The 25,848-nt window shown below is 28.9% G+C and overlaps 1 protein-coding gene across 1 annotated transcript in view; it reads right to left on the reverse strand.

The window, feature by feature from the left end:
- The window catches only part of LOC112688796 (discoidin domain-containing receptor 2-like), a 230,296-nt gene that overhangs the window by 38,569 nt on the left and 165,879 nt on the right, over positions 1 to 25,848 (reverse strand). Inside the window, exons 6-7 of the mRNA XM_025562160.1 lie at positions 20,990 to 21,221; positions 13,350 to 13,497 (exon numbers count right to left, since the gene is read on the reverse strand). Coding sequence (XP_025417945.1) covers positions 13,350 to 13,497; positions 20,990 to 21,221 — 380 coding nt within the window. The remainder of the gene's footprint in view (positions 1 to 13,349; positions 13,498 to 20,989; positions 21,222 to 25,848) is intronic.

Below are 25,848 nucleotides of genomic sequence, written 5' to 3' on the forward strand. Positions count from 1 at the left end.
TCGCATCAATTTACAATTTATTATTTAGTTGGGTGCAAATTTGTAGTTGTATTGACTACAAATGATTAAATATAATATTGTATAATAATAATTATTTTCGTTTATTTATATTATATCATTGACAAAGTTTTTAATTATAGTATATAACATGTAATAATAATAATAATAATAATTTATATTGTCAGTATTTGACACGGCAAATGTCGACTAAAGAATATTATCAGAGTATCGCGGAGGGATTACACAACACAAAAGTCCAATTCACAATTAGTAATATTTGTGTCTGTACTCACTAATATTTCAATTCATACAAGGCTATTACTACCGATTGGTTGATGACTTGTCTTCACAACGGAACAGTCGGTACGTTGCACTCAGATTCGGTGACGGTAACACTGATAGAAACGACGTCACGTACGAATAGATGTTACCTACAGGCGGCACGGCGTACTTAGGTTCGGTGGCGGTGGGACTGAAGACACGGTCGATCGAAGTTGATCAGCGGTCTAACCTAATGTCCTCGAGACGCTGATGCCACCGAATAACGACGAACGTCGCGAAATTATTTAACGTACAATATACACGTTGCGACGATTGATGTGCCGAAAGGCACAGCAAGAGCATTACTAACCGAGCAAGATACAATCAACTAAAAAAAGCCGAAAAGATTGTACACTACTAATTTTGGGATGTTATAGCTGAGTGTTCCGGAACGGATAGTTAACCGGTGTGGTCGAAAGATTTATGTAAACCACCAAAGTAGGTCTACAGCATCAGCGGATCTCTGGTTCTTGAGTATTTAATGATTAATATTGTTAATTATCGGTGTTCAGATATACTATTGTTGCCACCGACTGGTCTACTAGTGGTGTTATGATAGTTAATTATCACCTTTATGGTGATAATTAACCATTAATTGAATGAATATTAATCCCTATTAACATTTTTAAAATAAGGATGCTACGTATACGCCCTCTGTTGACAATATATTGGGAGTGATGTGGTTCCGTTGTTATTCCATGCGGCGTAATTGTAGTAATAAACGCCATCTATGTTCCCATTAATGGTGTTCGTTACAAATAGTATAATTGTTGAGGTGCAGTACCCGTTAAAAATGAACAGATGTGAATGGTGAAAAAAATGTTTGAAAATAATAAGGTAGTTAGAACATGAAACTTTATATTTCACGCACGAAATATAAAACACACTACAAGGGATGGCTGCAATGTCACACACGCACACATACGCGTTGTAATTATTACTATACCTTTTTTCGATGGTTCAGATAGTATTCAAATTGAAAGTTTGATAGAAAAGACACAATATTTGATCATTGTAAATTAAAAATATAGTCAAATATTATATATTTATACAACCTAAGTATTTAACCCGTTCATTTTAGATCTTAGCTATCATCAAATATAAAGTACTTCAATACAGGGGCGGATGTAGGGGGTCAACTGACACACAGTTAATATTAGTTGACAAAATTGGCCTCTTGGAAATTTTTTTCTGTTTTTAGACCTTGATTTGGACTCTTGGACAGTTGGCCCATCGGATTTACTTGAAAAATGAATGCCATGTATATTCAAAATTTAAAATTTTTCAATTCATAATTTATATTTTAAATAATATAGTTTTAGTAGAAAGTTAAGTAAATTATATTTTATTCCGTACACTTGTTGCGCTGATAAAATTAGATTATATTTATAAATCTTAAATAAATCATTATCGGTATTATAACTAATTCTAAAATGTAATATAAATATACTTATACACTTTTATGAGCATATTGTGTTTTTTTTTTTTTACAAGGTATTGATTTCTAATTCAGTTTCATCCCTAATAAATGACCTCTTGAAATGGCTTGACCCACAGTTCCCCGCCACTGCTTTAATATATAAAATGTATTGAAAATTTTTTTTTTTATAATAATTCGATTAAAAAATTAAATATATTTTTAGTTTACACGTTTTGTAGTTTATTCATTAATAGCAAGTAGAGATGGGCAAAAAACATCGATGTTTTAGGTCATGCAAATGCATGAACTTACGAGCTCTGATTATAACCTAACCTATAAGTATTTAATGTTTTTAAAAAATATAAGAAGTTAAACAATAGTATTTTAACTCTTGAATTTATTATTTAATCAAGAAATAGTACTCTGTAAAGATAATAAGGTGTGCAACAGAAGGCAGCTCTAGAAGGAAAAACAGTTTTTCGATATTTTAAAAATCGATGTATTGATACATCGAATATCGATGTTCAAACAATTTTGCCCATCCCTATTATCAAGGTCAATTTTCGTCAATAGTATTTTATTATTATTAAAATTACTCTATTTGTGTAATAGCTAATAAATTCTAATAAAATGTTGTTATGAAAATGTATAGTGGTACTATGGATATAGTACATAGAGTTTCGTGTAAGTGGAAAAATGCCTATTTACACATATAGGCGTAAACAAGATTATTTTTTAATTTTTTTTTTTTTTTTTTTCTGTAAAGGAGTAAAGACCAAATGTCTAGTGGATCCGTCACTACGATGGTTGTTATTCACTACCAACTTAAACAATATAATGATATAATGCGTCCTAATGATTTATGTACACATGCAAAGACACGGCTACCTACTGTAAAAGTTTTATAATATTATGTTATTATTATATCATGTTTCACACGACCTAGGTCATGAAATAATAATAATAGTAATATATTTGCTGTACGTAGTCGACGAAGTGGTGAGATCAGGGGGGTCGATGTCGGTCAAAAGTCTCATGAGCGTCGTAAATTCAAATGGCATAGTCATTTTGCACGTGTTTGTTGATTATTAAAGGGAGTGATACGTGGGACGGAGTGGTGCTTACCCACGCGCGCGCATGTGTTTGCTTATACACTGGACGAGAAAACCCGTGCCCCTAATTTCTGAACGTTGGTCTTTCAGTCCCTGTACACCGCTGCAACGATCCCTCTCGCACACAAAAACGGAACGGGTTATATGAGCAAATCGTCTTTCTCCCCTTGGATCGTAATTCTTCATTACCACTTTCGCACGCCAACGCCCCCTCACCGATCGTACTCACACATGTATATACATGTATTCGCACACATACTAACTAACCTATGTATATATTATGCGAATGTTTATACGCGTCGACAACTGTATATGTATAACATTAACTCAACCGACGGTAGCGTTGAAATTATTCCCCCGGACGTGCGTACATGGCCAAGCTTTTAGCGTTATCAATATCAACGACCAGCAAAGGATTATTATTATTATTATTATTATTATTATTATTATTACTACTACTACTACTACTACTCTTTCCCCTCTCTCTCTTCACTCCCGTAGATCTGGGTCAGATGATATCGTATATGTATATATGTGTAGAACTCGACCACCGTAATGAAATAGTTATGACACCTCTCGATGTTTGCACTACATAGCATGCTCATGAGTACAATATTATATAGGCATGTACGCGAACTACATGACCATGTGTGTATGGAATGTATAATTTACGATAGTAAATATAAGAATTATACAGCAGGACGTGACTGGGACAACAGTGGTGGTGATCTTCTTGGAATGTATTATATTATTTTTGGAATATAATTTTGAACAACACAGTCGTTGATACCCGATAAAGAACGATCGTTATCGGACGTGGTATGGTCGAATTGCACTTATTTTAGTCGAATTGCACTTGGGTTTAAAAAAGGTAATGGTCGAACTGCACTCGGGTAAAAAACAGTTAGTGGTTGAACTGCGTTTGGGCTCAAAAAAGTATTTCAATAAAATTATCATGCATTTGAAGGGATTGGATTTATTTTATTTAGTTACATTTATATCATTTAGTAACCATTGGCGTGGTTAAAAATTATTGTTTTTACATTACATTATTATATATCAATTATATATATTTACATTATAGTTGTTATATTATACTTTTTTTTTATCGTCAAATACAATTATTGTCATTAATATATTTTTTTTTGTCATTTCGATCATTTTTTGTAATAATGATTAACTATATTCAAAAATTTTACCGTGGTAATACACTTCTGAATATATATGTTATTATTATATAATATTATCTGCGTTATCTAAATGGCACGAACTTATATATAATGCTATTAAATAAGTACGCCGTAGCGTTCTTCAACAAAAAGATTCGTAATATTTTTAGAGGGTTTTCCATTATAACTGTTTTTTTGAACGAGTGCAGTTCGACCATTACCTTTTTTCAATCCAAATGCAATTCGACCAATTATTTTTAGATAATAAGTGCAATTCGACTATCCCGATCGGCCAACCTTTTTGACCACCCGATTGAGCACGATAAAAAAAAATATTGTGTACAACGTTGTCAGATTGAAAACTATTAGGCTGGCAACACACTAGTGTTATTTTACCGCGCCGTAATTTTACTGCACGTTTTCTTAAATTAAATTAAAATTAATAAAGCACTACACACGAAAAAAAATATGTAATTATTACATGTAATTATAATTCAATAAAAGATTTTCAATTATAAATAATTATATTCAAATGTATTTTATTTTGTAATAATAATATGGACGTACTGAGCTATATTTATACACTAACAATATAAAAAATGCGAAAAAAAAGATGTCTTGTCATTTTTCTATTGGAAAGTTATTTCTTTTAGGAGACCTGAGCCGTAAAAATTTTAAATTATGAAATAATCTTTACAAATCTAAAATTGAATTATAAAATAATTATAAAAAAATCTTGCATACACAATAATACCATTGATTATAAATAGTATTAATACTAAAAATATTATATATATATATATTATATATTATACCTATATTATATTTTATATAATATATATATATAAATACTATTTATAATCAATAGTAATACGGTGCATCGAATAATATTCTACGGTACAAAGCGGCAACGTCGCACCCATTTTCGTGCTCAATCGTGTGGTTTTGTGTTCTTTTTTGGTTCCTATTGTTTGATTACAACCGTGCTCAATCGGCCAACATTGTATACGTATTCCTCAGCAGGCCATGTGACTTAGGAAGAATGTATGTATTATTTTCTATTTTTTATTTTTACATCGACGACAGGTTAACGTAAATTATTATTAAATCATTAAATCGCCTGGACACACATCGTACATATATCATAATATGTAATCCAAGCCTTGAATGATCCGAACGTAAACTCATCTGTGCCACGTGTTCAACAACAATGCACGCTAGATATAATAATAATATAAATATGCATGGGGGCACATCTTATATTTGGACTGTATTTAGCGGTCTTTGTGTTCTGGATTCAGACCGCGGTTCGCTAAATATTTGCTCATAATCGGGAATAATACAATAATTTATAAATATATATACACATACATGTATTGATTATTATAATATACAGCGAACTTTTCATTTAACGACTTTATTATTATTGTTAATGCGATTTTAATTCTATATACGTATACGTATTACAGTATTATGGTACGAGTATATTATTCTAAAGAACGAGATGTTGAGTTCAATGCTTATTTTAATTGCGTTTTCGAGTACGTTCACGGATATACGCGATACAGTCGAAGATATAGGGGTGAGGTATGCCAAACAAAATAAACGGTGCGAGTACGCGATTTCCCAGGAATTTCGATCTTTGATAGCATTAGGTTTGTCTTGAATACTGAGCGGTGGTATGCTTAAAGTGAATTCATGTACGAACTTCAAAATAGAATATTATAAACACGTTTTGTATTATTGCTATTTTTGTTATAACTGTTAGTTTCGCGTTACGATATCTCTAGTCTCATAAGGTTAAGGTGAATTTCAATGAGTTTCCCGTACACTTTTCGTAATTGGATTACACATTTAAAAAAATAACGATTTGATTTTACACTCGTTACACAAAATATATATATTACAAGCGGTTATACATAGTAATGTGACATTTTACAACTAAGATCTATTATTTAATCGTTACTATAGACTATTCAACTTAAGTGAACACCGGTTTGCGCATGTACGACTAATCGCTGCCCGCTGCCCAACCTCCCAAAATTAATTGATGGACAATAATCGTTTCCGGTCGATTCTTAACGCCGCGCGCCGTTATTAATCGTACACCGTCGACTACGACGTCGTTATCGCAAACTGACGTGTATATTATAATCAAGATAAATAATATTGCATATAAACTATTATACACCATGATTATAATTAGTAGTGGGGCAGAATGTAGTGACAGCATCACCGATAACCGATAGTTTGTGGAATAGCATGTGCGGTCACGACCAGATTTCGTCCGCCGCCTGGTATACTCTTAAATTGAATAGAGCATATCACAACACTTCCTTCGACTCAAAATTTCGAGTAATAGTTTCGATCGTCGAAAATAACCAACAGTACTGTACATGGGTAATGATTTGACAATTGTAACTTGCGAATGATGTATTTTTTTCTTTTAATTATAGAGCATGATAATTATTTTTTTATTATTTATAATTGAAAACTTATGCATGGTACCAATGTTAACGCATCGTGAAAATTAAAGTAAATTGTACACTTTATAATTTTTTATTTAAATTATACTATTTTGCTACAGCCGATGAGATTATGATAGTAATATATGTTTTAACTGATGTATTTATATAATTATATAACATAAGAATAATTAATTATTATTCTATCAAAACGATGGGAATATTTACGGCCATACATACATGATGATAACCACACTCTGTTTTTATAAAACGCAAGGATGTGAGTCTGGTAACAAGAACGAACTTCATGTTACAGACGTCATAAAGTAACGGAACCGGTAAAAGTTTAATGTGTGTACGTGACTTAAGTATTTGATAATCCATTCCAAATAAATATTAAACAATATATTTACTGCATCATAAAATATAGAACATTTTAGACGCACCTATGGTATACAAGACGCATATGGAGAATGAGTGTATTACATATTTTTGGAGGGTCATAATAAAAAATATTTATATAGACAACATAACTATAGTGTGTCGTAATAAAATTACGTCTCTATGGATTTCTTCGTCCATTGGGTATAACATTTCCAATGATAAGTGCTCGCACCATCGCAACGGATGACGAATGATCGACAGTTGCTCCGGTAGATAATAGAAAACTTGCGCAAGTCGTTGGTAAACTATTTCGTTATGCTGGAGTAAATAAATTGTCAAGAAATTTCGAATACCATACGCAATACAATACTTTTGCTGCTAATTGAATACGTTTAATACGTGTAGTTATTTTCAATTGTGTTCTTAGATATTGTGAATATTTTAATGCGATGCTGTGGAATTTTCCAACATCTCACATTTTCATGAAATGGCCCAAACCTCGACACATAAACGCGTTCGCAACGAGAAAGCATGATGAAGTAGACGTATTTATTTTTACGACCTTCCAATTAAAGATCTACGAGTATGGGTGTAAAGGTTTATATACTAGACACGGATATTAATAAATTAATTACATACTGATGGAAAGTCACCGACTACACGTGCTGGGCAGGCCCGTAGCCACGGGGGGGGGGCAAAAGGGGGCGTTGCCTCCCCTCCAACAAAAGTTTATAATGTCATGATATTTGGTAGTTAGCATGACTGTACACAGTAGGTTTTTACTATCTACAGCCGTGGTAGTTAGATATAATATAATTTGTTGCTTGATAATAATTTCATCGGCAGCAGAAGCACTGTTTAATATAAGAAATTATTTTTACCAATATGGTATAGCATTTGCACTGGAAAATACAATGGCATCTGATTGATGTCTGACGACAACGCCGAACAATAACTATAACATATCGAACCGATAACATTCACCATTTCATTAGATCCTAAAATCCTAAATTTGGATGTATTATTAATGGAAATCAACAAGCAAAAAGATAGAAAATCACAACTGTTTTAGTTAAAAAAAAAAACTGGTAAATTCCAAAAATAATATATTATAAAAATATTCAAAATGTAATTATGTTCACTTTATTCTAATTCTTATTATTTTAATTTAAAGTACCTATTATAAAAATTACAGTAGTATTAATAAATTAAAAATAGCATTAATATTGATTTTTTTTATAATGTCCCCCTACAATTTTGTTTGCCCCACCTGAAGATTTGGCCTGGCTACGGGCCTGGTGCTGGGGTACATCCACACATATTTCGAAAGCGTAAGATAAAAATAAATATACTTGGAAAAAAAAAGGAAGAAACTTGATCTTATGGGCTGAACAAATGATGAATTGATGAGTACATAGATGCGTCGGAGTAAAATAATAAAATATGTTTCAATATGAAAAGAGCTATCATAGCTATTTCCATAATGGAAAAACAAGTAACGGACGTGTGTGATTGTGTGTGCGTGGACATAAACGAGTCTGTTGCCAGCAGCATATTATAGTAATAATAATAATAATATAAGATATTGTGTTTATGGTGGCATCACACATTACGTGACTTTGGACTCTGATAATCGCTTTAGCCGCCCATGGTATTATATGCGTCTAATGATACACATACACTTGTGTGCACCACATGTACTATACTTTATGTATATACGGATAGAGTATTATATGTTGTGCTTGTGTGTGTTCGACTCAACCCTTTAGTGTGAAAGTGCGTCACGGTGGTGACGGTTGATATTTATCACGCATGTGTGCATGACCGTCCGACGACATTTCCGCGGTGTTTCAGACCTTCAGACTTCAACCCGTTAATTATATGATAAGCCGAAAATGATGTGAAAGAAAGAATTAGATATACTATATTATTATTATTATTATTAAATTAGCAAATACACACACAAAAAATGTATGTGTGACGTATGTATTTTGGTTTCAAACACAAAACCTTTTTGCAAAAACCGTTGTACAACAGTCGCCGCCATTGCAGTGATGATCTTTTGACATGTTCAAAGTTGTGCGCGTTCTTCTCAACATAACCATGTAGTCGTATAATATGAATGACAGTACACCGCGATCTCGTGCGGTCGTTCAATATTCGACAAACACGTATAGTACACGTACGAAGACGGATTACAATACTATCGAAGTTCACACCGGTAGGACCGGTACTAACATACGATGGACTATCTGTGATGTAATTGAATTCCGATAAGAATATCATTGTTAAATGATGTTAAACTACTAAACACATCACCTATCCTAAATGTTGCTACTTATATTATTTTTCCGATTTAATCGTTATGATATGGGGTTATGTTATGCGGAGAAAATTTGCTCGGATAAAGATAGGCGGTGAACAATTTCCTCGTATTTAAAATTGTAATTATACACCCTTTTCTAATTAAAATAACAATAACGATTATTTAAAACGTTGCAGTACTATACTACGAAAACCCTTAATTTAAATAATATTATAACAATGTAAGAGTAATTTAAAAATTGTATTAAAACATAATATAAATATTATTATAAAGAAAAAGGAAATAAAAATATTTTTAACAGTAACTTATAACCGGCATTAAAATGGAGCACACTATTCATCAAGTAAATTATATTATTTTCTTAAATATACAAGTTTGTTCTTATGGTACGTAGAACTTTATGGAAGCTGAAATAAATAACATTTATAGCTTAGTTTGAAATTTGTTGAAGAAAACGTTGTAAAATTAATAGATGTCGATTAATTTTCCAAAATTAAAAACTGTCTAAATACATGCATTTTTAATACTGTATTATAATATAGCTTATACATTTAAACGTTACAGATTTTGTATATAAAAAATAAAATTTGAAATAAATTTTTAATACGGATTAGTGTAAATAAATTAAAATATTCAAATGAGTAAACAATTTATGTTTTACTCTCAAATAACAATATTTTTGAAATGTATAGTAAATTTAAAATTCTATAGTTTCTTTTATAGAAAATAAACTAATATTAATTTTATAAACTATGACATGACAGTTTAATGTGATCAAAAGTAAACCTTAACAGTTGTTATGTAGCTGGAGTAGATAGAACTTTAATAATTCTTAAAGTTATTATTTTTGTTAAATTAGATTCCAAGTCGATTAACATAATAAGTAAATAAATTATTAAACATATATAAATGTTTAATAAATCACCACTATTGGAAACTCGCACATTTATTATGCTTTAAACAGGAATTCTTACGATGTTAGAATATGAAAAATTGAAATAAAATTACAGCGTTCACACAGTTTCTTTTTTTAATTCGTGAATAGTAATATAATTTAGTATTGATATTTTTCATACGCTTTTTAGCAGTTTTTTCTTTAAATAATAATAGAAAAAAGCTAAAGAACAACATGAATTGATATAATTTTTATAAATTTATAATTAATTAAGTATTATAATTGGGTAACTATGAGTTTTAAATAATTGAAAGGAACAATATATTTTATTTGTAAAGTTTTAAAATTGTAATAGCAATAAGTTTATCTTGTTCCTATGCATTTTTACTAACCAAATTATTAAGTCAGAAAAAAGGGTATAAAAATATACAATTGGATATTGTGCTAATGCTTAATGTGATTTAAACTGATTGTAATGGACGAATTGGAATTATATCAGGCCGCTAACATAAAATTTTGTATTTTCATAAATAATAAAAACTAATTTAGGAAAACTTTTACTTTTATATTTTAAATCTATATAAGTTATTAAATCTTGTGTGTTGAATTATTTTAAAAAGTAAACGATTTTATTTCCATATAAATATTATTCACAGCTGTACATCACATGAATAGTAAATTTGTACAAAAATAAACATACAAAATATCTAAGAAAATTATGGAGTATAAATTCTAAATGAAAATTGTATCGGTACAAGTTTATAATTATTTCAATGAAAAGAAAAAAAAATATTGGTGTGTACGAATAAAATAACTTTATAATAAGCAGTTGTATTTTAAGTCGGTGAACTTCAGTTGTAATAAGCAGACTTCTGAGCAGTGCTTTCGAGTACTTTACACTTAAATTATGGTCTTTAAATATGGTAATGATACCTTGTTATAAGTTTTGAATTTATTGTCAGACGCCTATACAGAAGTTCTTAAAGATAATAATATAATGACGATGATGTTGTGAATTGACCTATAAAGTTTTTTTCAACGGACTACTAATATTATTGTTGTCGAATTTAATTTTTATGACCATTATATGCGTTTATTGACTATGTGTCTATGTAGACAGAGTTCACTCCATGAAAAACTTCATAACAATTATCTGGGGACATCAATACAAATGGTAAAATAGCAAATTTTATGTAAAAAAAAAAACCATACATCACTGGAGTATTTTTTTTTTCGGGTAGTGAGTTTCAGCTTTAGCTTTTACGATAGTTTATATATACGTGTAGAGCGGCCAATTAAAAAGGATACAATACTTATATGTATATATATATATATATGTGTAATAAAATAAATAATTGGTCGACAACTGTTACGTAGAAAAACGATGACGACAACAACAATGACGATATACCCATGTCACATATACAAACCGTATTTAAGGTTGAAAATTGTGATATTTTGTACTGTAGGTCGCTATATGGCAACGCTGATTCAGAACGACAGAGATGAGGGGTAGAACCAATGCCTATTATGTGGACATCCGTTCAAAAGCTCCATTAGTCAACTGTGTATGTGTCTGTGTGTGTGTGTGTGTGTGTGTGTGTGTGTGTGTGTGTATGTGTGTGCGCGCGCGCGCGCGTTTGTATGGCATGTATGTGTATATCGCAGAGTCGTAGAGAAAAAGTTTCGAATATTATTTACGGTAACCGCAAATACATCATATTATAAAATGGCCTTTGACAAAAATCTTTCCGTCTCGAAACCCTCTCACTCCTTTCCCACGGTATGATGTAATTCTCTTTTAGCATTCGCATTCCGTCGCAGTCTCGCCAACGACTATAACCACTGCCGCAGCAGTATATAAGCTATGACAAGACGCGTAAAATACTGATACATGCTGACTAACGGATGACGGAAGAGAGACACGAAACCGTCCTTTGAAATTACTAAAAAATGACAACGTGATTTTACGCACTGACATTAAAAATAATTTCTTTTTCTTCAAAAAAAAAAAAAAAAAATGTCTGTCGCTGAAAAATCATCAGCTTTTTTTAGTTATTTTATTTAACGTCATTTAAAATGAAATAAAATTAATTATCGAATTTTATCGATTTTCGAAATTTGTTCCACCATCGTTTTCATTTTATAAAAAAAAAGGGTTCTAAATGACCTATTTTCGTTTAACAAAGCAATATTTTAACTTTCAGAGTAATATTTGTCTTTCCTTTTTTTGGATACTTCTTAATATTATGTTATCACAAAAATAATATATTTTAATAAAAATAAAAATTATAATGGTCGTTTAATAATAATATAGTTATTTTAAAAGTAAAATTCCTTGAATAATTAAAATTATCTCAATTAACAGTGTGTTCTTGTGTGAATACGTAGAAAAACGTGATCAATATATGTTATAATAGGAAGGCGAAGGAGAAGAAAAAGAAAAATGTATGTTATAATATGAACTTTAATGTTTTGTATTCGAAATAAACTTTAATACCCTCATAGTTTACACAAATATGATAGTAGATACGATTTTCACTTTTGAATTTTTTTTTTGTTATTTACCTACTCCATAACACTGCAGTATCAAACATCGTGTCAAATGACGCCGTTTCAAATTATTATTATTTGCATTACCTGGTAAGTTATAACGCGATAGGAATATCTAGTTTCACAATGTTATAAGTCATAAATTATAAATGGTTAATAATGCAATATTATTAGGTTTTTACATCAACACTGTGTATAATATATTTTAAGACCTTGGTAATATGAGAAGGTAAAGTAAACTTGTGATAGATACGGTGACGAATTTTGTTTCACGTTATTATGAAACGATGAATGCGACATTGATATTATATCGAATTTTGTATGTAACAATCACCCATTTCTGTTCATATGAAACAGTGGTTAAAAAACAATACGCGTTCTTTGGATTTATTTTTTGCATTGCTTACGTTAACTAAACACACGGATATTAAATTGTTTCAAGTAGTATATCTCTTAAACCCAAAGATGATAAGTACTATGTAGAGTCCTAAGAGCTTAATATCATAGTGCATTACTCTAACCCACCTAACAGTGATAAAGTTTTAGAACAAACTGCATAACATTTCCTCTTTTCTCCATACATATAATATTAAGATTGTAATATATAAGCACTCCATCTTCTTTCTGACGCAATCGCCAAATATTTTAATCCTTTTTCAGTTAACGTTACGGTTTACTTAATAGAAAATAAATAAGGTACTTACGTTCCCACGGACATCCGTATATTTCGACCCGCATACAAACGGTTCTAGGATGAGCACTGAAGGGCACAAAACGTATTCTACTCGCCACGAATGGTAGTTCAAATTCTTGATTGACAGACAAATAGGTATTTACATTGCCCGGCAGTACCTGAAATTCATTTATGAAAATTTATTCTGTTTAATTACTATTTACCAACAGATATTTAATTAAAATTTTATTTTATAAAGAACAAGTATAAAAAATTTAAAATTATATATAATGATAAACACGACAGTTAACTGGATTAAAACATATTTTACGAAAACATTAATTATTTGTGCAAATATTTGAAATAAGGTACTTGTATATCAGGTTTCGATTAATACAATTTTATCGACACAATGCCCAAATGATCAAAAATCTGATTTAATTATTTTGTTTTGGTATATTGAAATACTTAAAATATGTATTTAAATTAAACTTAGAAGAAATTAGACATTTTATTAATTTATATTGTTAAACATAAGAAGAAAAATTATGATAAGAGGTGGAATAACATGTAAAATTTATTGCTGTAAACAAATTTTATATGGTTACTTTAATCCGAATGTATTTTATTAATTATATACATTAAAATATATATACACATATAGCTGCATTACAGTATTTAGGAATATATACACTTATCGTGCAAAGTTTGTATTGGTTTAAAAATGATCTAAATCATCTGAACTAAAAATTATATGCTACTTTTTTTTTTTAATCTAAAATTGAATAAAAATAGTATTATAAGGATATAATTTTTCGAATTTATCTGGTTTTCTATAGACAGTAAACAAAAACTTGGAAATATTTTTTTTTTTTTTTTTTGTGACCATTTAAATGTATTTAATAAGATCAGTACATATATATTTATCACTTGAAAACTGTATGTAAGGCAAAGTTGTTTTGTCGGGTGTTAAAATAAGCCATGTCCAAAAATTTTACGAGTGTTTATAAAAAGAAAGATGTTTATTAATTTGTTAATTAAATTAATTTTATTGGTTTGTAGTCATTGTATTTTATAAATTAATACGAACTAATATAGTTAATAAAACATAAAACTTCGTTTAAGCAATTAGAGATAACGACTTACCAGATTTTAAAATTTCAAACATAATTATTATGTTATATGATCATATTATAATATTTCGTATGATAGTAATATGTTATTTAAAAGTTTTATATTAAATTAGAACATTTTCATTTTTGAGTTAAATTAAAATTTAATTAACAACTGACCCAGCTTCTTTAGAAGTATTAATGATTTTTATTGTATTTTATTTATGCATACTAATATGTATTTAAATTGTTTAATAAAATTGATTGAAAGTCTTAAATTCATTTGAAAATACTTAAAATGAATAATTTTGTTTATATTTTACAGGGTTGACAGAAAATTGAATTAAAATTTAAATTGTGAATTAAATTTTGGGATAAATATATATTTATAAATAAAAGTTATATATATTTAATAACAATATTAATACTAATAAATTATATTTATAATTCATTTTTATATCTTAATTGTTTTATAATTATTTTTTACTTTCATTCAGTCAAATAGATTTAAATTGCGAATCTAATAACTTTACAAATCGTTATTGGGCTCATCTCGTTTAAATAAATAAATAAATAATGAAAACTAATTTAAAAAATGTATCAATTTAATTTTATGTCAATGAGTTATCTAATCAAAACTTTAGCATTTTATTTTATTTTTCTTAAAAAAAGTTTTTATATTAAAATAAAAAATAAAATTACTCGGAAGTACTTTGAAGTTTTTGTAAGTAGAATGAATGCATACATAAATTAGAACTTAGGCATAGCAAATATAAGATGAAAACTCAAAGTAGTTACCTGCAATTTGAGATTATTTTCAATAAATAAGAGTTAGTGCTGTCTTATTGTACTTTATAATATATACTACATCTAGTAGTACTATCGTAAAAAAAATTAAGAAAGCCAAGTTAAATGTAAAAAAATTCTCAAAATTCACGACGAGCCGTAAATTCATGGCCGAAAACATTTTATAGAAAAATGTATTCTTGTTAACAAAATACATAGAATACGCAAAATTCTGTTGTTGTATGAATGAACTCAATGTTCCATATAATATAATATGAATATAATTTTATAAGGAGACGATATCCTATCAGTTTATATTTCATTAAAATTAAAACATATTGCATATCCCTATCGTTCGGTATGAAACAGATAATGTATCAATAATTTTAATGACTTGTTCAAATCATAACTGGCAACATGAGATTATAGTTTAAAAACTAAAAAAAAAACATTCATGGATGTGAACATATCGAACTGTATAATATTATTGTATATACTACAACTATTACAATAACCAATCATAAATAATGTATATTCCAAGCAAGGATTGGTACCTTTTGATTTTTTCGGTTATGGTGACGGTTCCGGTACAATTTTTTCATTTAAAGGTTCAGGTTCTGGTTCCAGTTTTTGAAAAATTCAAAATAAGGGTTAGGATTAGGGTTACGGTTTAATGGGGTACCAAAAGTTATTTTTAAAAAAAATTTTTTATTATATGACGTGTTTAATTTTTTGAAGGTACCTATACATAAATTAGTTGTACATGTGTTACCTATCAGCAATATCGATAATACCATCATCATATTTATTGTCTACGAATTAGGTATACAAAATATATACAATAACCATTCACAAGTAAATGCAAATAATCCTTAAATTGTCAAGGTATTATATAATATGCCATAATTATAAACAGAGTAGGTAGTACGGTACAAAAATACTAATTCATTTATGAATGAAAAAATGTATATCTGGAAATAATATATACATTCATATAGACAAATAATAATTTTTATTGTTTAAGCCCTAGATTCTGAGTAATAGATATGGCATACCATATGTATGAAAATACATGTAATTCGAAATAACATTCATTAACTCTACTGCTATATCGCAATCAATGCTGACTCAAGTTAAAATCAAGCAATGAAAGACACATAAGTTGAGGCATCATTTTCAAAATCGTGATTCATACATTATTTTACTAATATCAATAAATAAGAAAACAATTTTTCAAAATTTATCAATTAAAACCACTTACTTATACAATATATTATTAGAACTCAATCACGTCATATTCACAAGAAATATAAATACAACAATAATTCAATAATACAGAAATACTATTATTAGATTTAGAGCCGTTTTCATAATACACGTATTACCACGAACCATTACATCACCACCAGTATGGCCATACGTCGATCGATGCTTATTAATGGGTATTCGCTACTTTTATTATAATATATTGTAAAAGTAAGAATTAAACTGAAAATTCAATATTTTAAGAATAAATGAAATGGATAGTTTTTATGAAACCCGATATTTTTCATTTTAAGTATAGGTTCCGGTTCGATTCCGGTTATTTCAAAATTTAAAAATTCGGTTCCGGTTAAGTTCCAGTTCTTAATATTTTAGGGGTTTTTGGGTTTCAGAACCTGTTCTTTTAGGTTCGGTTCCAGTCCCTGATCTCAAGTTTCACATACATTACATTTATCGGCTTTATAACTGGTAAAAGCATTTTATTAGTTACATTTTGGATTTTGTCAAGAGTGTTTACGAGCAAAGTAATTTTCTTTGTTTCTATAGTTTATATCCTTTATTAATAATAGTGGTCAAGTTTTCCAGTTGAATAAACATCTGTTATTTGTGGATGAATCTAAAACAATATATTTGTTGCGTAATAAAATTAAATGGTTTGTGCTTAGATATTTTTAAATATTATTGCTATTATTTCGAAATGAGTTTCAAGGATCCATTAAAATTAATTTACCAATTTCGATTAATAGCTGTAAATAAAATTTAACGAACGAAATTGCAGTATTAAGTGTAATGGTCTCGATATAATATGTAACTATTTTGTTTAATGATATAGTTGTTGAGCTCTCGATGGATGAAGAGTATAAAATCATAATAATATTACTTGGTAAATTAAACTAAAATATAAAGACAGTTTTTAACTTTAGATAATAATTGACTCTTGAGTTTTACAAAATATACAATATAACCATATAACTATAGTTTTAAGTAATATCAAAAGATAGAAGGCACATATAATATAATATTATATCAACAGCTAAACTTCTAAATATTATATTGCGATAATAATCTCTAAAGTTCCAAATATTTAGATAATTTATTGGCTCGTGTCATGGTTCTCCTGAGAGGGTTCGTTTCTAAACAATTAAACCTTATTGTTCTCATGTAAAATATCTTTCGAGATCGAGTTTCTTCCACCGGGGATTCGGAACCTAATCTAAGTTAACAAATTCAGAGCATAAACTCGTGCTATTTATGACGTCGTATACAAACTTGATACCAAAATTAGATGATGGTTATGTTTTAGAGAAAGTGAAAGATGAAATATTTTTGAATTCAGTTTATAGTTGTGACGCACGTGCGGTATATGCTTGTACGTTGAGTAGTTATAAAAAAAAAAAAATACTATAAAAACACTTAAATTGCGATTCACAATCTATGTTATCTGAGCCCTGCTAAATCACTGATCCTTTATCGAATACAAAGTACACCATGACGTATAAAAACAACAAAAAAAAGTTTATATGGCATAAAAGAGCCTAAACCATTATCTTATAAATTATAAAATATTAACAGTGTTCTAAAAAAAAATAATATAAAACCAAAATATTCATCATGAGTCTAGGTTCAAAAATATATCTAGCAGAACATTTTTATAAGTTGACTGTTATAAAAAGCTAGTAGTAGAAAAAACCATCAGAAAATAATAATTTTACAAATAGTTCGGTAATAATAACATAACTTAGCATAATTTGATTATATATTAATGAACATTTTTTGCTTAAATGTTTAATAATTAACATAAAATCAAAACATTATGCTCTGACAATCGTTTAATGTTTAGAATGTAAACAATGATGAACTCATAAATAAAATAAATAGTAACCCAAAGGATGGACGGAATTATTGGTTTTCAAAACCAATTGATTAATCCCACATACAATTATTAAATTTAAAAATATGTTTATAAATCAAAATTTGATGATTAAAATTGATATGTTTGTTTATAGTATATTGATACGATTGATCAGTAAAATAAAATCAATTTAACGTATCCTGTACTAAGTTTAATGATAGAGAAAGCAATCATTTTTTTAAAGCAATTTTACTCACCATTAAACATTGTATATTTATTTTATTTACAATTTAAAAATTATGCTTTATTGGCATTATAACATTAAATAATATACTTTAATAGTATTTCTATGTCAACTAACGTAATTATTAACGTACCAAAAGTTTATTTTCGGGAATATTTTCTACGTGGTAATTTTTCCTTGTCAATAGTCGATACTGGATAATAAAAAATATGGTTTATATTTTCATATATTTACATAATTCGTTTTAAGTATTAAAAGAAATACCTGTTTAACAGAATAGTTTTTATATGATCTTGAACATATTTTCAACAACTAATTGTGTCTAAAAATATAAAAATATGAAACAGATGAGCTGGACAGTAACTAGTTAGAACTCTATGTTAATTTTAGTGTTAAGACTTCATTTTAATTGTTAATTTATAAGTTATAATATAAGTCTAATGTTATTTATTTTTTCCAATTAAATATTAATAAAGTTTAATTTTAATTTTATCCAAATCATAATTGCTTTTCACTATTGTTCGATTAAAAAATATACATATAATGTAAAAATTTTCATGAAAGTATAACAATGAGAAATCTATTCGAACAACTCATTTTTTGGTTAAAATTTATTTAAAATGTATGGTTTATAGTTTATTGAGGTAAAGCAGAAAAAAATCTCTAGGTTTTTAGGAAAAAAGAATCTCGACATTTTTATTAATGTACAGCACATTATTTTCAAAATAACGTTTCTATTTTTTGTGTTAATACATTTATTTATCTTCTTCCGATAATCTTAATAATCGATATCACGATAAATTAGCTTCCGTTGCAAGGGTATACGTGTTGTAGTGATATTAATTTGCCATTTATTTTCATTCTATAAGCTACTGTACTTTGTCACATTTACGACGAAGTAATAAATAACACGTGGACAAGATTGAGAATAACTGCATGATTCGAATACGATTTAAGAGCCAGGCTCGATAGGTGATTTTCTTTCAATTCTTAACGTGATGTGCTAAAAATAATATGTTTTGATAAAATAATTGAATTTCATAAAATAAATCCTTTCAAGAGTAATATGGAGATTAAACCACTATTCGTGTTATAACTATGTTTTGCACACTTCTAGGATTCGAAATGGACCGGAACGCGCCGGAAAATAGTTTCCGGTTCATGACAAAAATTTTTTTAGCGTTCCAGTTTGTAAAAAAAAAAAATACGTTTACCGTTCCGTTTCAAACAAATTTTTATTGTAACTACCATATTTTGGAAATATTTAAATATTTTGCATAATTGTTCATTGTAAAATATTTAATAAACGTCAAACATGCATAAGTACATTTATTGCTTATTTATACGATAATCGCCGTCCGCCGATAGTGTAATTTAGCTTTATTTACACAATACGTATGTTAATTTTTCAACTTAAAATAAAGCATTAGGTTGCTTGATTTGTAAAAATATAACAAATTTAGGATTATCTGTTGTTGACATAACTCTCTGCTTTTCCATACCTTGTTCTATAATTTCGAATGGAAAGTCAAAAGAAACCTAAATGTTTGAGAAAAAAAATATTTGAACACAAAAAATCCGACGCTCATCTTAAAGCATTAGAATTACATAAATAATCAAAAAAAAAAAAAAAAAAACAAATAAAAAAAAGTTTCGAAATCAAATTATTGATATTATTGAAATCGTAGTTCACTACTACTGGAAAAGATTTAAGAATTATTTATAAAATTGTAAAAACTCCAAGGCCTTTTGTTGATTTACCGAATGAAATAGATAATAGATCAACAAGTTTTAAATGGTATGAATATGAGAAATATTTTACATTCTGATAAAACATCTGTGGATATAGCAATTCACATAGCATCAGAGATGAAAAAAAATGATTTGCCAAAGTATAATTTTGACTAAAACAGTACAAAATAGTAGGTACAATATATGTATTAAAAAATGCTTAGTATTTCAAGAAGGGGAAATTATAATTTTGGTGGGTTAAAGCCCTAAATCCTATAGTATGTTTCCAAATAAAAAAAAGAGATACGGTTCAGAAAATTTTCCATTTCGAACACTGCACAATTCGAAATTTAATTTGAAATCCTTGAAATTCTATCGCAAAAAAATTCATATTTTTTGCGGTAGAATTATAAAAAAAAAAAAACTAATATTCAACGAAGACGTATCAAATGTTTTTGACGTTTATTTCTTTAGAGTGAAACTAGTTGCATTTTGACGGAGACGAATTACGACTGTGCTGATGCCATCCACATCACTTTTTAGTTTAATAACCTATAAACTTGTTTAGAAATATTGTCGATGATGTTAATGTAATCAACGATATGTTAAGTATCTGTATTATTATCGTTTTTTTATACGATATATTTATAAGTATACACGAATAACATATAGATACTACATACTTTGTTATCCCTTGAGTCCTTGTATTCCACCCATCGGCCGATGGACTTTCTCCAGTACTCCACGGTAAAGGCCTCGGTGAACTCCTGTCCCTGGCCGTTGCCCCATCTCCCTTGGGTTTCGGTCCACGTGATCAAATGGTCTTCATCCAAATCGATCTCCAGGTATTCCCGAACTTCACTGCTGATCTGCGCTTTCGGGCACCACGCACCACCGTTCTTCTCTTGACGGATTCTGAAAGAACAAGTAAAAATAAATCAATTATAATTCAAACAAGTTGATTAATTTTAAATAAATATATATACGCTATTCGGCTTGTAAAACTAATACAATATAAAATGTAGAACATAACATGGATAAAATATCAATAAAATATGTAATTAGAATAATAAAAACAAGTAAAACTAAAAACTTAATATTTAAAGCCAAAGTATCATTATTAATATCATTTAAGTATCATGTATTGTTCTTAACAAAGAGTAATTAATTAAAAAAGTTGAATGGGGAGCCGGAATATACAAGGTCTTGTTGAATTTTGCCATAAGATCCCCAATGCTTATATATGATTGAGAAGTATATTAATGTAAAATACGCATATATTTTATCTGTCGTCTAATATTGAAAGAACTAATGTGTTTAGAAATTTCAGGACAGGTTTATAAAAGTAATGATAAATAATGGTAAATTTTTCTGTAAATAACCTACCAAAATCAGAAACCGATTCTCCTTCTCGTTCAATTGATTTAATTTTGATCTAAAGATAAGGGTTTTAAATAAACGAACCATAATTTAGAATAGATATTACAAGAGCGAGTTACTAAACATGGTTTATTTATTTATATTCATATTCAATTATATTAATTTATAATTATCATACGTATAATATAACGTTATACAATTATTATTATTATTATTATTATTAAATAATAACGTTCTGTAGTAGATCTGCATTTTTGCAAAATATTACAATATCAACGTGTTAGTATATATTGACGAATGTGGTCATATATACATACATATGTATAGATGTATGTGTGTATTAAGTAAATGCTTTTGTTCCCGCGGTATCGGTTTATTGCCTTTATGATCATTGGAATGGCGGTGGAGGATTGTGTAGGAATTTAATTGTACGACTCGAGCTGCATAGTATTTCGGCACTAGATTCAGCAGCAGCGTGTATACATGGCGAATAATAAACGATACGCGGATTCTTGGGATAATCTGTGCAACTATTTCCAAACACCGAATGGTAATTTGTAATTTTTCCGCCAGAATGTATAATATGATTATAGGGTCTGCTGGAATGGGTCGATTAGAAAAACACAATACCAATGTTCGGACCTCCCTGTGGAGATTTACATAATTGCCATCCACTCTTGGCCACCCCTTCCTCTCACACACAAACAAACGAGCACAGAGCGGTGCATTACTGATCACCGCCACTGCTGCCGATAACTCATAGACCCCAGGGTGGTGGAACGCATAAATTTATCAATTTCGAAAGCGTTCGGGAATTCGGCAAAACAACAGTCTTTGTATGTTGTATTTACGCGTAACAGTCCGTTGTCGGGAAGATCAATATTTGAACATATGTTTTTGAACAGAGAGCAGCGGTTCAAACATCGGTCGTATAAATCGAGACGAATCGAAATTATTTAATGTAAATATTTTAGAAGAAGAAAAAAAAAAATACTTCGTTTGAATGTATAAAAAAGTGACAGTAAAAATCCATTTCAGTATATTATTGTTCTGGTGGTGCGTAGAGTTAGCAAGCAAAGTTAAAAAGCAAGCAAAATAAAATACAACAAAATTAGCATTTTATAAAACGTAAAAAAAAAATTCGTTTGTTTCTCGAATCAAGACAATAGCTTTATAGAGTTATTATTAAGAACGGAAACCTTAAACACAGTAATATGATTATGAATTTATGTTTTTGAAAAAAATCACTTCATCTTTCTTAATCTATATTTTTATCAAGCAACACGATGGAATCGTTAAATGTATCTATGTAAGTAAATTACTGCCAGAAAATTAACGTTCTGTGTATAAGCTGTGCCTCTATTTAATTGTATCCAGAACTACGATGCAGTAAAAGAAAAACTATCATTAAATGATTTAAAAAACAAACGAAGAAATTAAAAATGATTTTAATTTTATTTTTATTATTATCTGACATCTAACATCCTTTATTCCAATCACTGAAAAGCATTTGTCTTAATTTATTTAGTTTTTGTTTCTTCTTTAGATTATACAGTTTGAAGTATTAATAAAAGTTTCTTTTGTAAATATATTGCATGTATTTTTTATTTTACACAAGCCATTCGTTCTAACTGCAACAGTAGAAAAGTTGTACATTTTGTTTAATTTCGTTTCGTTTTGATAAAAAATGTCTTTCCAGAAAAAAAAAATAATAAAAAAAAAAACCGTTTAACGTAATTCATGATAACCTAATTAATGACTTTAATTATTTGGTTGAACTTGTATTTTGTTTGTCGGTCGACAGAAAAAAAAAATCCATCAATTTATAATTAAACTGCAAAAATAATTAATAAAATAAAAAAACAAATAAAAACTTTAATTGCTTTTGGACACAATAGTGGACTGTTCCTTTTAATGGCAAACTGTCCAATTTATTATCTAATATTATATTTTATATCCACTAGTGATTTATTGTCGTACAATTATGACGAATAAAAAGAAATATTATCGTCAAATCGCAATTTTATAATATATGCAATGTGTTGGTTGATTAAATAGTACAATAAAATCATCAACTCCGTTTAAAAATTGTATGTGTGTATGTGTGTGTGTGTATTTTACGTTATTGATTTTGGAATTTTGATGAATCAAAAAAAAAAACATTTTGCACATTATGAATAACTCGATTGAGGATAAAAAGTAAAAATAAAAAATGTATTTGTCGGATAGGCGAAGCGACGGTGCGCGTTTGAAAGATATTTTGAAAGAAAACATTTCTTATGTGTTTTATAACGTGAAAACGTTATTTTACAAAAAGTATATTATTGTATAGCCGACAAGTATACAATATCGTAAAATAGGTGTACCGCCGTGAAAGAGGCGATATTAGAAAATCCAAATGAAAAACGAATCGTTGGTGTAAGTCCGCTGTCAAGCCGATCTCGCATTTATACTCGGATTCTTTAATTACGCTGGTGGTGGCATTCGCATCTAGAAGCTAATTACTTTTCGCTAGCACACGGTATACGACTAAAAGTACTTGAGTACACATATATAATCAAGGTTTCGTGCCGACAAGCCGCGTTTCGAGATTGGAAACGGATTTGGAAACTGACGTGTCCAATTTAATTTACCGTATTTTTCGGTTTACTATATATATATATATATATATACCAGTATTTATATGTAAATACGTGTGAAAATCAATTTAATTTTTTGGAACAGAAAGATTGAGAGACAGTGAATCAACGTGAATTTTGCATACATACCACAGTTGCAGTAATATCATGGTTTGTTTTCCGAATGCATAATGATATTATACAAACTAATCCAGTGGTATTTAGACAAAACCGGGGGATGTTAATGTTAATTGTGCGCATTCGAAATATTGCCATTTCACACTTTCAAGTTATACTGAGATTCCGAGAAACGGTTGATATATACACTTATTCGAATATTACTTTATTATTTGATATCACACCCGTGTTTATTTGGACCAAACGATGTACGAGTTTTATTCGGTACGCGTGAACGGTATTTGAAAAATCTAATAAAGGATTTCGTCAACAATACAATATATTGTATTTGACTATGTACTCTCAGAAATACTTATCGTCTAGAGTTTGGATGGGAATTGTTTTTCTTTTTTAATTTTTTTCTTATCTATAATCTTAATATGCTTCTACGGGTTATTAAACATCAATATTTGTAATTTAACCCGATCTTTAAAGCCTTTACCATGAATGATATAGTTTAAATATGTTGCTTGTATTATGGTACGCCACTCATACTAATTAATAACCGTATAACAAATGCAGTGTGACCGATCTATACGAGCAGTGTCGACACCGACGATACAGTTATTCATTTTGTTTCTAAGTTAGTCATATAATTTTTTTCGTTACATGAGTGTTGTGTAAAATCTAATCGTTCTACAGTATGAATAAAAATTGAAGCTGTAATATTATTATTATTTTATAATGAAAATAAAACACTATATGGGTTTAATGTTTTTCATACCTTAGATTAATAGAATTGTCATTTAAAAACATTACACAATTTAGATTTTTATAAATTTTGAAAAATAGTCAATATTAATAAATATAATATAGTTATGATAAATATTACTTTATATGATTTCTGTAACGCTTTTGAACAATAATCGAATATTATCTGAAGGTTCGCATGAATCTTAACAACTATAATATTTTTTGAGTGTGATCAATAATCTGTCATCAATTAAGTCTGGCAAACAATACATGCGCTGGCTGATAAAAACACATGTTGGATGAATGATTCACATTTTTGATTAAGACTTCAACTTTCCGGGGGTGAGAGACAAAAGACAACAATTTGGTGTGATAAAAAGAACATTTATGCAAGAGTTCGCACTCGAATTCTTGAAAAATATGGAATACTGTAATGGTAGGTTAAGGGTCGGTATTACTAAGTATACGATCTGTACCGGGGTCTCGGGAGATAACGTAAAATCGGTTCAACATAACGTCTTATCTTTCAAGACCATGTGATTTACGCACTGTCGTCTTTGGTGTTGTGATGATGTATTTGTATTTGCACTACCGTATCCATTATACAAGACCTCCAAGAACGTATCTATCAAAGTTATCGCTCATTAAAACGGACCTCGTCAAAGACACTATGC

The sequence above is a fragment of the Sipha flava genome, unplaced genomic scaffold (assembly GCF_003268045.1).
Source record: "Sipha flava isolate LNK unplaced genomic scaffold, YSA_version1 40_pilon_pilon, whole genome shotgun sequence".
Taxonomy (NCBI): domain Eukaryota; kingdom Metazoa; phylum Arthropoda; class Insecta; order Hemiptera; family Aphididae; genus Sipha; species Sipha flava.